This window comes from Cimex lectularius, unplaced genomic scaffold (assembly GCF_000648675.2).
Source record: "Cimex lectularius strain Harlan isolate CLEC.00 unplaced genomic scaffold, Clec_2.1 scaffold165, whole genome shotgun sequence".
Taxonomy (NCBI): Eukaryota; Metazoa; Arthropoda; class Insecta; order Hemiptera; family Cimicidae; genus Cimex; species Cimex lectularius.
In genome coordinates, this window is record NW_019392863.1 from 32,689 (window position 1) to 48,620 (window position 15,932).

General features: G+C 33.7%; 1 protein-coding gene across 1 annotated transcript in view; it reads left to right on the forward strand.

Moving 5' to 3' along the window:
• The window catches only part of LOC112127621 (atrial natriuretic peptide receptor 3), a 71,784-nt gene that overhangs the window by 17,572 nt on the left and 38,280 nt on the right, over positions 1–15,932 (forward strand). The window contains exons 2-3 of the mRNA XM_024228829.1: positions 9,965–10,181; positions 10,244–10,353. Of these exons, the coding sequence (XP_024084597.1) occupies positions 9,973–10,181; positions 10,244–10,353 (319 nt within the window). The 5' untranslated portion in view covers positions 9,965–9,972. The remainder of the gene's footprint in view (positions 1–9,964; positions 10,182–10,243; positions 10,354–15,932) is intronic.

A 15,932-nucleotide genomic window follows, 5' to 3' on the forward strand; every position in this document is an offset into this window, starting at 1 on the left:
AAAAGCCTTGATCTTAAAATTCTCATATATTATTCCAATTGTACGGTTTGTATTTTACACAAACCATAAGCTGCTCACTTTTTCACATAACGAAATGACAAGGGGCATGGATACGTCAAGTTGGATGAAGATTTGGTTCATGACCACTTTTCACATATTTTGTATATTATGGTGAACTGATGTAGAAAGGCAATTTGTCGGAAGACGTTTAATAGGAAGAATTGAATACGATAAGAATTTAATTGGTTGGCGAAATCCCACAGTTCCACTCCGTGTGTCTAAAACGGTCATAGTCTGCATAGAGTTAGTTGAGTTTTGACAACAGATTTCGATCCTAAAAGTCGTTTATCTAAGTCTTCTGGTAGGTTGTTTCTTCAGTCTTTTATGTTAATCTGCTGTCCAGGTGGTGTACCAAGCATCTGAATTGAGTGGAAGTTTCGGTAGCTCCATGTTGTTGTTTACAATTTAGGGCAAGACTGTTTTTTCAATGTAAATATACACTGGGTACCTTTGTCCTCGTTCTGCCTTGTCCTCCACTTTTTGCAGCATCATCAGTATTCTGGGATTTTAGAGGCGGGTCAGATAGATTAGAAGACGAAATTGCTGTAATAAATTCAATAAATCCTTACTCACGAGTAGCGCCCTGATTTGCATGCAATTGCAAATTCCTTTTTGCTAACACTTACGGCCATGATCAGGTATTTATCGGAATCATACCCCCGGGTGCAACAGTTCAAATTTTATTCCGCACATTTTTGTATGTTTGAAGAATATTGCTAACATTTGCATAATTGAAAAATATTGACAATTTGGATGCATTACTGATGGATTACTGAAAACAAAAAAATATTAGCTACATAAGAATGTGGATGAAAAAATTCGGAAAAAACAACAACAATTTCATTCGGATTTCAGTTAATTTGCCAGGGAAGATACAAAAAAAATGTGATACAATAGAAATCTCTTGAAATAATCGGCGTCTTTTTTTGAGGCCCATATTTTCAAAACTTCTAGGTGCAGTTTTTTGCATTTCCTGAAACAATACTTTTTTTTAAGTAGTCGAGTTGTGGAAAAAGGCATTGAATCTGTTATACAAGGAATCAACGATCCAGGTATGTTAATTTCTCATAAGAAAGCTCCCATCACCTCTGTCGTCGTTAGAAAGTCTTTTTCGAGGTACAAATATTTGTTGAGCGATAAACGCTGTACTTTTACATAAACTAACATTGAAATTTCACTCTCCCCAATTTGAATTCAGGTCATGAACGTAATTAAGCTTAATTTTTTATTTTGCATATTTTAAATTATAATATTTTTGTGTGGCTGAGATTGTTCTGGCCTACTCCCTTTCAAAATGAATATATGTTTTAATTATTTAATCGGGGGCTGCGTATTTTAATATTTTTTGTGGAAAGGTTTTTTAGTGCATATAAAATTGAATATTTGAGGTTTTATTGTGTATTGTAAGTACTTTCATATTTGTTAATCTCGTGATTATTAATAATAGTTTCAAAGTCGTCTTTTACAAAAGAACTGAGTGTTTTTCTTATATTTTGATTGGCCTTATCTCTGATTTTTTTTATATAAAATATTTCAAAGAAAATGAATTATTGATAGGCTCTTTGTACCTTCCTGCCTTCATTTTGAAAACATGGACAAATGAAAGGAAAATTAGATTTTGGAAAGTTTCAATTAAGGGCAATTTGCGTTTTAACTTTCAACGTGACCGAGTAGACTTGTAGTTATAATTGCATTATTTAATTGATTATTGAGTTGATTTTCCGAACAGAACGTAAACATTCGTTGAATAATGACCACCCGACGCTGGTCAGAAGTAATAGCTAAATAATTAATTATCAACAAAAGCGAATAATGATTATTTGTACACGCAAAAGTACACACACAAACGTTTGTTTTTCTTCAATCAATTAAAAGAATGAAAATGTATTAGGACCATTTTTGACGGCAGTTAATAGAAATTCTCTTGTCTTCCTATAGTTGTCAACCTACTGTCAGAACAATTTCAATCAAATGATGTTAACTTATTATTTAACTATTTTAAACTATTCCAACCAGCAGGTATTATCCCTTCACCTAAAGGAAGTTTCCTCATCCTAGCGACAGAACATAAGACGATTTTTCCGCCGGCAGAATCATCCCATTTTTGGATAACCATGTTTTTATTGCAAATATCCTCACGTTAACTTTACCTAGCGCGTTATTAAAATCTACTTGTTTAGCATAAAACATTATTGTCTACAAATAATAAGAAGCTTACACCGTGGGGTATTAAATTAATGTATCGTGAATAAATTGCAGATAAATTTGAACTTAATATGCCACCTTGGCGAAGCCCTACTTACGGAGCAATTACTGAATTTTCGATTTTTAATAATACCTTCCTAATAGTCATTAAATTAATGATATTGTTGGCAATTTTTACAGGGAGTCTTTCTAATAAAATGCTATAACTCTACTAAAAGGCAACAATTTTGTTTGTATGAAAGTAGCATAATAAAACAAAATAAATGTCTCCAATTTATCAACAACACTATCTTCTATGTCAGGGGTCGGCAACCTTTTTCGGACGGCGGGCCATTTTCAAAATAAAATTTTTTATGCGGGCCGCACATTCAAATGTAACTTAAATAGTGCTTTTATATCATATACGAGTATAAATATTATTAAAAATCAATATAGAAAAAATTTATTTTTATTGACATGCTATAATAACAATAATGTCAGAGAACAAAAATTTTACAATTCTTAAAAGGGGAAAAAAAGAAAATACAATTCCAATTACATATGTATAAATATGTAAATATAAAATATTAAGGAAAATAGTTTATCTTTCATTTTATTCATTCATTAAAATTCAATGCGCTTTTTGTTCTTGAATATTGTTTGATAATTCATTTAAGTCCAGTTGTGTTTGGGATACTGAGATCCTCAACAAGTTTTGTAAATTTTCATCCGTCAACCACGTTCTATATTTTGGTTTTATGAAATTCATTCTTGAAAATGTTGGTTCGCATAAATAGGTGCTTGAAAAAATACAAATCATTGATTTTGCAAAATTTCTTAAATTGGGAAATTTGTTTTCTAAATAAAATGCAATTAAATTATTTTCATCAAAATTATTTTTATATACATTGTTAGATTGCAAATCAATTAACTCTAGTTGTACATTGTCTGGTGCTTTTACAATATCAAATTTTAAAGGATTTTCAAATATTAATATGTCCATTTCTTTTGCATAAAAATCTTGAAACCGATGACGAAAATTTTCATCCAGTACTTTTAGTGACTCAATAAAAATATTCGAAGGACACTCTTTGTCGTTTTTGGTTAAAAACGATTGCAACGTAGGAAAATGACAATAATTATTCTTTTCAAGTTGAGAAATAAACAATTTTATTTTAAGCTGAAAACTTTTGATTTTTGTAAATAGCTCGTTGATTAACTTTCCTTTGCCTTGTAGTGTTATATTTAATTTATTGAGGTAAGTTGTAATGTCCACAAAAAAAGCTAACCCGCTTATCCATTTAAAATTTGATAATTCTGGTATATTATTTCCTTTTTCTGTCAAAAACATTTCAATCTCGTCTATCAACTCGAAAAATCTTTTTAAAACTTTACCACAGCTGAGCCATCTTACTTCAGAAAAAGAAATGATATCTTCATATTCTGCGTCAATTTCATTTAAGAAATTCCGGAATGTTCGATGGTTCATACCGTTTTTGCGAATATAATTGATGGACTTTAGTAGAACATTCATAACATTTTTCAAATTTACAACTTTTGCGCAAAGTGCATGGATAATACAATTGAAGTTGTAGAGGAGGCTGTGTAATATTTAATTCTTTCAATTTTTTATTAATCATGCCTACCAAACCAGTATTGTGACCCGTCATGCTCTTTGCACCGTCAGTTGTCACATTTTTAATTTTTCCCACTTGAGATCGTACATATTGAAAACATCTAATAGTTGCAAAAATATATCTTGTATTCCCATGGAGGCTTTTTAATGCAGCAAGTTCTTCTGTTACACAAAATTGTTTATCAATTCCACGGATAAAAATTGAGCGGTGCTAGTTATATCGTTGCTTTCATCAAGTGCTAGTGAAAATACTCAAAATGTGAAGAATTTTCTTTTAATTTAGGGTAAAATAGGTTTCCAACTATGCTTCTGTTAGCGCGCATTTTTGTCACCGGCCATATTTCGGCACGCTCACGCTCTAAGTTTGTTGATTTTTCCTAAAATTATATTGGGCTTTGGCGGGCCGCGCAAAAAGTTGCAAAGGGCCGCAGGTTGCCGACCTCTGTTCTATGTTATTGTATCTTGCCTGCGTTTTTATGTTGAAAATCAAGATACATTTTACCCCCTTGATCCGATGGATGGTTACCGATAATTGTAATGAGAATAATAGAGGATACTAGGAAGCAGGGTTTGTGCTCCCCAGGCTCTGCAGCCTTCTGGCTTATTGTTCCTTCCTAGTTCCTTAGTTCAGTGCAATCGAAAATTCTCAGAAGTAGTAGGTTATTGATTGTTGCTGCTATAGTTTCATTCCTTCGGTTTTTTCTGTATGTTAGGTTAAATCTCCATTGAGCTGTTGCTTCGCATTCGAAGATGATACGGGTGGCTGTTTCCTCCTGATTACACAATCTGCAGATGGGATCATCGTAGTAGATGCCCATGTTGTGTAGATGTGTTTTCAGATCCCAGTAACCAGTTAATAGTCCTACCCCTCCTCTTAATTTGGACCTCTCCAATTGCAGCAGTGAGTTTGCCAGTCTTGGTGAGGGTTGTTTCATCATAAGTTTACTGTGTTTAACCCCTCTAGAGTTTATCCACTTCTCCTTTTGTTTTATTTCTATGTACATATTTTCTTTTTTTTCTTTTGTCATAATCCCAAGTATAGGTACAGGGCTTATGTTTGGTCTTGCGGATCCTCCTCCGGCCAGTGTGTAGCTTGTTGGTTACCCAAAATTGCTCTGTGCCCTGGCACCCAAGAATCATGTTGTTGTGTTTCCCCAGGTTTTGGAGATTATGAATGCATTCACTTACTAATTTTGATGTGATTTTTTTACATGCTAATGCTATATCAACACTTATTTATCCTTAAATTTTTTTCTCAATTTATGTTTTATCTTACTGTAGTACTGTACTTTTCGCATTATTATTATTATTATTATTATTATTTTAAATTTTGGATCATCCTGAATTATATATTTTAATTTTACCAGGATTTGGTCTAATTTACCATATTATTTGAAAAGAAAGAGAGAAAAACGAGACTTTCGGAATAATTTATGGCACATTGACAGCATAATAGCTGCTTGGCTATCAGATCTTAAGAAGACTTTTTGCCGGTGTAACCATGGTTAACGATAAACCAGGTGGTTTTGTGTCCTGGAGTAATCAATTATACGAATTCCTCTTTGTTCTTGTCATTCTCTGTCATTTGGCGGAAATTGCGACTTGGCTACACCGCGACGCCTTTCCAATAGTGAAGTGAGTTTTGCGTCGGCCTGCTCTTCACCAAAATGAACGTACGGAACCGCGTTTTCTTTCTCGAAAATATCTACAATACTTATTCCTCATCCACTAAAATTGGAACTTTAATAGTTATTTTAATAAATTAGTTAAGCGTGATTTCAGAGTTGCTGTCAGATTAGAATGCTGGAATTATTACTCAAATAGTTATTTGTAGGGAGATAACCACATTCCAGCATCAATATAAATAAATAAAGAGCAGCTACCTCACATAATCCCAAATCACAAATGATTAAGTACAATAAAAAAAATCAAGTTTTATCGAAGAACAACAATAATTATTGTATCAATGGTGGTTTTATAATACAACATGTATCTTGGTAAATGAATTAGTATTTACGTGTCAAGCCTTATATTTTAAAATAATCCCGCAATTTATGTGTTGTTTATGCTCAATAAAGGCAAAACAGAAAGGTCGTAAAATCATATCCTCAACATCAGGGTTTAGGGTTTTGACAAATTTAATACCCCGTTTGTTTATAACAATCTGTCTTCTTGCAAATAATGTTTATTATTAATTAATTAGTATTAGTAATTTCTTTTACAGAGAAATTTTGAAAGCTTTATTAATTTTAATTTATTCATGCTTTTGACAAGATGAAAAAACATAATCGATTTACTTAGTTTATTTTATTTTTGGAGATGGAAAATTTCAACTGATGTGATATTTGTAGTTTGCTGACATTAGAGTAAACAATTCAATCCTCTAAAACAGCTATTATGTTATATTTTAACGTAAAAACCTGATTGGTTTTTGTAATTAATAAAAAGGATATTAATCGTGGTTCACCAAAATGTAAACGATAATTTTTAAAATTTATTGGTTTAATCGCTCTTCGAAAAACATTTCTCCTACCGATTAAGAGAAAAACCAAATATTTTCCACAAAGGAACAAGTAAGACATATTTGGTGTTTTTGGTTAACGAAAAATGAGTAAGAAAGTCATTACAAAGTCATTAAAAAGTCATTCAATAAAAAAATAATAATAATGAAAAATATCTCACGTTCAGATTTCATTAAATTTCTCCTTCCAAATTGGTAGTTTTTTTAATTCCGTCATTGTAAAAAGAGTGGGACGATCACCAGCCTGTTTCGCTCGAGTCCGTCCACCTCATCGTCATCACCGGCACGATCCCAAAGCCCATTTCAAACGTTTGAATATGGAAAAATCAAATCTCAAGTCTCTTGGAAGTAGATATTCGAGAGTCTTCCAAAACCTTTCCTCAAATTTTTGTCGCGTTCAGTTTGTTGTTTTGGGGTCTAGCAAAATGACATTTCCTGATGCGTGGCCAGCTCCTGTTGTTTCAAAATGCGGGCTTCACTCGCTTTAGAAATGTACAGTAGTAGTAAGCAGCTTAGATCGTTCTCTTAAAAGAAGAAATCGACCGGGAAGACTACTTTAGAGCCATAAAAAGCTGTAGCGAAAACTTGCCTTGAGGCCGTTTCTTTTCCCCGTTATGTTATATTTTGCTCTCTAGCTTTCAGGAGTGTACTGCTGGAAATCACAAGTCTACTTGGTTCGACAAAGTATTTTCACTGATGAGGGTTTCGTGAACAACTGACTGATGATCCGTCTATCTCATTCTGGCCATTCAGTCTTGATAGTTTGAGGGTCACTACAATTTATTATTGTCTATATAATTTCTTCTAGCGGTTTCTCACAAAGCGAAACCTGGTTTCGTGTTTGTTGGTTGTTGTGTTTATTTACATATTTATTGTTTTATTTGGGTTGTAATTATATTTTATTTAGTTTCATACTCGTAATAAAATTCATTATATGAGGGTTTCTGTATGTTATTGTTACATGCTAATCTTTTTTCGGCTTATTTCTAAAAATGCGAGTAGTTGTATAAAAGTGGTTTCGTCCATTACGTACGTCTATTTACATATTTATTTATTTTTTTTCGGGTTGTAATTACATTTTATTTAGTTTCATACTCGTCATAAAGTTCATTATAAGAGAGTTTCTGTATGTTGTTACATGATAATCTTTTTTCGGCTTATTTCTAAAACATGCGAATAGTATGTAGGTATCGAAGTCACGATCGAAGTAAGTGGTAGAAGAGCGGCGTATCTAGCCGAAGATCGTGGGTTCGAATCCCGCTCGTGACATTGACTTTTTTTATCTCAACTAAAAACCTTAATTAATTGAAACCTATTAAACTACATTGATCATCGCCAGCCTCACCTGCTTTTCTCCTCATATTTTAATACTATTATGAAATTCATTTTTCTGACGCTACAGCCGTTTTATTCATGTTATCGAGCTTGGCGTATTAACCGATTCTTGTCTCCCATCAGTCGAGGGTAAAATAAACATATAACAAATACAACAAATACAAATATAACAAATAAAGATAGTAGTCTGGTCTTTATTCCAATGTACTACTACTAACGTATTACTTAAGTAAGTAAGAACCCCTTTAATAGGGGAAGAGGTTCCATTTTATTTCTAAAATATGAGAGTAGTTTTATATACCTTGGTCATTCCACTATGTTTTTTTTGCAATTTTTACGTTGTTTCTATTTATGTTATCGTATAGTCTTTTAATTATTGACATTTTTTAAAGTTTATATTTTAAGTGCAGATAACTATTAAAGTACAAATATATCCGTTCGTTACGATTTAATTTCCATTTTTTAATTTTATTAAGTCGCCTAGAACGTTTTATTACTCAAGCATGCTTTCCTGCAAATGAAAATTAATAACGAGGAGCTTTTGATGGAATATTAGCTGAACATGACTGAATTTTCAAAAGAATTGAATAAAAATGAAAAGTGACTAGAATATGAGCATCTGTATTTTTTCAATGGAAATTTAACAATCACGTTTTTAATAAGTTTTTATTGATATTTATATTCAGAACGGCACCTTGACTTATTCTTCCAAGATAGAGCCCCTAAAGAAAAACGATCATGAGGCTTTGCTGCAACTGAAAATTAATAATGACGAGCTTTCAATGGAATATCGGTTAGCTACATGACTGAAATTTCAAAAGAAATGAATAAATATGAAATGTGACTAGAAAATGACCAACTGTTTTTTTTCCAAAAGAAATTGAATATTCACGTTTTTAATAAGTTTTTAATGATATTTATATTCAAAACGGACACTGACTTATTCTTCCAAGATGGAGCCCCTAAGGAAAATGACCGGATCTCATGTTCTCAAAAATCTGCAGAGTTTTTAAGGAAAAATTTTGTCATATTTAAGTAAACTCAGTAAGAAAGAATTGGACAACCATTAATTTATATTTTAAAAATGTAATATTGTTTTTAAAACAACAAAGGTTGTGTTTTAGTTCTGAAAATCTATTTTAATTTTGTATTATTCGTCCGCACACATCCATGCTCGTCGATGTCAGCCCTTATCCTTATCGGTATAGTCCATATCGTTAAGAAATTTGGCAGGGTTGGAAGTTGTGGGTCTTAGGTTTCAGCAATTAACCCATATGGAGTGTTTTTAAATGACGAATGCCCAGTCTATTTGGCTAATCGATTCCGGTCGGTGCCAGTCCTCAAGTAGGTCCAAATGGCCCTAAGCCTAAAGCTTTATTACGCTTTTTTATTCCGACGACATCTGGATTTGCAAACAAATTGTTTCGATAAAAGTTTTACCAGGTGGGCATCGGATGTTTTAAATATTACGTGCCGATTATACGCAGAAGAAGAAGGCGAAGAAAAAATGAAGCCCTGCTTTATTTATATTCCATTATAACGTAAGCATCTCTAGTTCAAACAAAAAAACGTCAATTATTTAAAAATAATTGTAATAATTTCAGTATTCTATAGATCAAATAATGTCACCAAAACCAAGCCTATTAGCCTATTAGGAAATTACTACATTTCAATTAGGCTAATTACAAAGTCAAAGGGTGGATCTGGTATGACTAAGTACACACTATAATCATTGTTTCTACAATTTGCATTTAAAAGTATTAGGCAGTAGAAAAATGTAAAAATGAAAAAAACAGTTTAAATAACATTTTGATGGATAGTTAAAATGTTTTGTAAAAATTGCCAAAGCTCATTATTCATGCGAAAAAACATCGTTCTGGAAATTTATACAAAGGAATTTATTATTTACGATTGTTAGTAGTTATGATTTCAAATAGTGAGGTGAGTTGGTTATTCGCGCATTCGTAATAAAATTTTGTATAAACCAACATTAAGCTTCTTAATCAAATGAAGAACCAACATGCTGGAAAATTACCATTACATGATTACCAAAAGATTGGATTACAGCAGGTAAGGCGATGCCAGTATTCGATGTATTTTTGATAGTTATGAAGTTTTCTATATATTTCCAGATGATGCAAAGCCCTTTAATTATTGGAAAAATTAGTCTACCAAGAAAACTACACTAAAATTGATTATATGATTGTCACTAGTTATGCTTTCTGCAGGTGAGGTGATGCTGAGGGTAATCGTGCCCCTTTATTGTTGCTGTTTCTGGGTCCTCGGTTCATCAGCTGAAGTCATCACAGCTTTCGTCATCCTCCCTCAGAACGACAGCTACCTAATATCGATCGAAAAAACGAAAGCCGTCTTTCATCTCGCGTCCTCAGCGGCCGAGTCGATTCTTCCTTCGTACCAGTTCAAATTCGTCTTCAGAGATGACAAGTAAGCCAATGAAATTAAAATTTCAACAAATATGGGAATATTTATGAGCGATGGGTTTTCAGATGTGAGCCGGATTTGGCGATGCAGCGTGCAGTCACTGCGAATCAATGCCACCAAGGAGAACAGAATAGGGCCAATGTGATTTTCGGGCCCATGTGCGAATTCTGTGTCGGTGAGTACACATCTATGTATGTTTATACAAGCCAAATTTAACCAGGGGCGTCTATAAAATAACCAATAAAAATCTAATTTAGTACGCACAGTGGGAACTCGTGGTCAGATAAATATCAACCAATCATTTTCAAAAAATATAATTTTCAAGTTTGATGGTAGCAGTAAGACCAAAGGCCAAATTAAAAAAAAAGAGAAGTTTTCTCACGACAATGGTTTGGTCAACATGAGAGCTTTTTTTTATAAAACACTCGACAGAAGTCTCAGAGTATAAAGTTTAGTAAATCAGAAACTAGGGGAGAAATAAGGCTAGGAGATTTTCTGTTGATCTTAAACTTTGCGGCTAACATTTTTATTTCAACTCTACTCAGTTGACGAAAATGGATGTACAATTCTTTTTCAGTATTGTTTGACTTTATTTCTTTGTCAAAAATTTTACAGTAACGAAAAGAATGTTGTAAATTGTTATTTTAATCATACGTAGATTGGACGCTGTTACTATAAAAATAAACATATAATAAAAAACAGATAACGCTATTCTTTATGTTAATATTTATGGTAAATCGTAAATTGGTAAACTCGACACTGTTGTATCAAAATATGAAAATATATATACATCATGTCTATTTGTCGATTAGTTTGACGTCGCATTGATGTCAATCTGTACATAGATGTATAAAATATGTCGTTAAGACAAAATGAACACCCTGAAAATTCATCATGTATTTTTGATTCGCCCGTATATTCCCAATATTGGTGAGGATTCACAAACAAAAAATTCGCAATCGCCTTATCTCAGGTTATTTTAGCTTCATTAACAACAAATGTTGATAATAACAGATAATAAACAATAGTAACGTTTTAATGTCAGCCTGCATTTTATTAATTGTTCATATTAAAAGTCTGATCAATTATATTTCATTCTTATTCGGTGTAAAGCTGATTTCAATATACCTGTCACGGCGCAGACAATTATATATATATATAAATCTTGAAGTAGAACTTTTTGGTCGTCCTACATAGCCACTGAATAGGATTTATGGGCAAAAATCTAAAACACATTGACTTAAAATGCTATTTACTATATTTATTATGCCAATTTTATTTATATTTCGGCGAAGAACGGGTTGAGGGCTCCGTAGACAGGATTTCTCCCTCCTCGATTTCGGAACTCATTTGAAAGAATTAATGTACTTTATTAAAAAGAGTTAATGTACTTTATACACACAATTTATTATTTTTCTTTTAGAATTTAGAAAATTAGAAACTTGACACAAGGATGGAAAAACAACTTTCAGGTACTCCCAACGTATATGGAATGACGCTCCTCTCTCTCCTTTGTTCTGTTCTCTCCCCTCCTTCGGGGTTTCTTTTCTGCTTATTGTTGATGTCATTCCCGCGGGTGCACTGACGTTTTCCTTCCCCGACATATATAAGCTCAAATCTGTACATATTACGTACGTGTAGAATTGAGCCTGTCACTTCTAGCAGCATGCTGGAATTTCCAGCTTTTGTATACAATAAAGTACCGACAGGCCTTGAGAATCTCCCACTAAAGGTATTCGCAGATCTTGTACAGCCGGCCGCTGAGGTCGGGTTCCATGGGCTATCAGGAGCTAACCATCGGCAGGCCAGGCACGCACTCGATTACTCGATATTCCGCCATTACCCTTTACATCTATTTTATATAACGAATAATCAAGTCAATATTTCGCCATCGACCATCGAACACCCCTCATTCACGCCAATATATACATTCACTCTCAACACCCGTTAGGGACATAAAGCTATCAGTACTATATTACAAGGAGGCATTCCTACGTGTTGTGTATATGGAACCAAGGAATTGCACCCTTCAATTAGTTGGAACACGTCGAACACATTTTTCTGCATGGCGGACAGATACGCGTGCTTTGGCCCAAGAGGTCCGTGTGTCAACCTCGCATGTCCTATCTTTATTCGGGTGAGGAATACACTTCTTCCGGAGAAGCAACTGTCCTGATTGTTCCTGATACATTGTGTCATCCAGACCACCGATACTGCCATTTTCTTTTAATCAACCTTTCATTGCAGGTTTAGTGTCAGAGAGATCGCGATGGTTAGGTCTGGAGATTCTGGCGTTTTTCCATAGCCGTCTCGCCATCTTTTCGTTACCCTCCAGACATAGATAGATAGACATACTTTTATGGATATATCTGTACATAATTGACATAATCATTACAGCTTGGATAGAAAAAACGTCTGCTGGAGTTTTTCCCAAAATAAATTACTCTTCTTTACAATGATAAAGATTTTTTTAATAGAATGTAAAAAATAATAACACATTAAATAAAAATACATGGGAAACTTAAGTAAAATGGGTACACACACCTGCACTAATATTACACTAAAATGATGGTGAGAATTAACATGAAATCGTACAGATATCTCAAGCATGCCAGGCATACTGCACCAAGATATGAGTACCTAATCCATTCAGTATTTGGAGGAATTTTACTCTTTTCAACACTACCGCATCAACATTTGCAAAGCGCATCTCATTCAATATTGACCAATCGGCCACTAAATGAAATACATGCTCAACAGCAGGCGAATTGCTGAGATTACTTTTCCTAGCCTCGCTCATTCCATAATGCTGACGCCGAACGTAAAACCTCACAGCGAATTTTATAGTTACATTTCTTTAAGTCAAAAAATGCCGTATCGTGTCTAAGTTCCTTGCAAATTTTCAAGTGTTCTCTAGAGCGGGCATTTTTGAAACCATTCTCTCGACGGTGGCATTGATTTTATTTAACAGAGCAAATAAATGAGTTCCCCAAGAGTCCATATATCCAGTCCTGTCTAGGTACCATGTTTCTAATAAAAACGTTACCAATTATTGCACAAATATTTATAATGTTGTCAGCTTTTTCTATCCCTGGAGGTCCTTTTCCTGAAGCGAATAATAAAATGGAAACGGTGAAAATGAAACGAAAGATGGAACGTGAAAAAAAGAATAAAAAGGTTACTCCCTTGACCAAGAATGAATTTATTAATCTTTAATCTACGATTAAAATATAGATGAACAAAAATGGGCTTCTGACTTGATGTGAACCGAAGTAATGAGATACTCACTGGAGGATGATTCGCGTATACAGACATGAATGTCAATGAATTTTTTTCTTTCCAAAAGGTAGATTGGGAATGAGGCCCCATCTACCTTTTGGAAAGAAAAAAATATATTTAAACCGAAAAGGCTGATCAATCACCAAAGAAAATATGAACGGTTTTTAGTCGAGATAAAAAGTCAATGGTACGAGCGGGATTCGAACCCACGATCTTCGGCTAGATACGCCGCTGCTCTATCACATGAGCTATCGTGACCTCGATCCGCTCGGACATTACCTTATTAATTGTAATATATTAATTGGTCAAGCGGACCACGAAATTAGTGAATTTAATGAATTAAATGAAGTATACTTTACTAAAGCTCTCCGTGGCCATTTCATTTTGTCGCCGAGAATCCAATCCGATTATACGACATTTGAAAATTGCCAAAAAGGAGGAAAAATTCAAAAGGTGCGGTTCAGATGGGAAGTTAATGTCCGAGTGGATCGAGGTCACGGTAGCTCAGGTGGTAAAGCAGCGGCGTATCTAGCCGAAGATCGTCGGTTCGAATCCCGCTCGTGCCATTGACTTTTTTGTCTCTACTAAAAACCTTAATTAATTGTATTATAAAAGGGCAGGTTCAACAGGGTAATTTCTCTTTTTGAACGATTTAATGGATGCTTGTACTCTGGCGTCAATATCTGGTCCAGTTATTCTCGCAGTTTGTTCTAAACTCTAGAGTTCCTTAGTCGTTCCGTCTCAACGCTTTTCTGAACTTGAGTCACTTTATATTATTGATTAATAATGAAACTCCGTTTCTGCTTCAATAAATATACCTGGAAGTGTTTTTTTGTGTCAGGTTTGTTAATTTATTGAGCGTTTGTCCTTAGTTAAAGTAAACCAAGAAAAAGATAAACTCAAATTGAGTGGAATTATTTCTTGTTTATAATGAAAAGAAACTAAAGCAAATGTTCAACAAAAATATCATTGTACGGATTATAAGTGGGTCATACTAACATCAAAATCAAGTGAATGAAAATAATTTTTTTAAAGATTACAAGTTTATAAATGCAGAGAGTGTTCAGTCCATGAAAGTTGGATTTAATTGTTTTTATCAAAAGGGGTTTCCCGTAAAACGAAAGAATTAAGTAATTGCCAATAAAATTTCTCTTTTATATTCAACCCATGTTACCATTTAAATGATTGCTTCTCTGGAATTCTGAGAAAATATAATGTTCCGAAAAGAGGCTTCGGTAGGCCAATGATACAGAAAGTGGCATGGCTCATTTGGAGCCTACTGGGTTTTGGCCTAGTTTTACTGGATTGATTTCCGACCTTAGTGTAGTTGCTCTAGATAATTGTCCATTGTTTTTTTTTTTTTTTTCAATTTTCTAAGTTGTAGTAGCCATTTTAGTATTAAAAGTAAGTTTTTAAAATAATTTTGTAACTTTAACTATAAAATTTCTTGCTGTCGAAAATGCGATATCATGAGGCTAATGAGTTTTGTCAAAACGGTCCAAACACCCCCATAATTGAGCATACTAATTATTTCAAATTATTATTCTTTTTATCTAATTTGAGATGAAAATTAGTGTCACTAGGAAGATTCGAACCCATTTCAGTTATCGAAGTCACGATACCTCAAGCGTTTAGAGCAGCGGCTATTGAACCGAAGATCGTGGGTTCGAATCCCGCTCGTGACACTAATTTTTCATCTCAACCAAAAACCTTAGATGAAAAGAATAATATCACTTAACTGCAATTAATTATTGACAACATGGAATCAGTGCATTGTAGGGGGGGCTGAAGGGCAAAAAATTCAACCGAACTGATTTTTTTTTTCATTTTATCGAGCAAAGAAAATTCTATCCTTAATTTGTCTTATTGTTTTCATCAATAAATATTTGTTTATACTATGTTTTACATTGGAAATATTAATTAGTTGTAAACACACTTAATCCAAAACAAGAATAAAGAATTGTTTAATGTTTACGTTTTAAGAAATTTAAAATGTTTATTCAGTCTCATTTCAATTCTGAACCAATAAACTGATTAGTTTTCATCTTTGTTTTATTAATTTCAATTTTTAAATTTAAAATTGCCACTGGATGTTCCGTCAGGTATGCGGCTATTGCCATCAGTGTTCCCCACGAAACACTGCGAGACGCCATTAGACGTTTTCGAGAAATGGGTCCTACCATTGAAGTGCCGTGGACGCTCTAGGGTAACAGAACAACAGGATGGCCGTTTTTTGACTTTGAAAAATTTGCGAAACCGGCACCTTCCTATTGTTGATTTATCAGCTCCAGGAAGTTCAAGATGTCCAAATTTCTGAACGCATTTCTGGAAGAAGATTAAATCACATAACATCAGGGTTTTAGCGTGGCCACCCCGTCCTCCAGACTTGAAACCCCATCGAACATTTATGGGATAACGCCAAAAGACGAATAAGAGCACGTCCATCACTTCCTGATACACTCCACGATCTTGAAA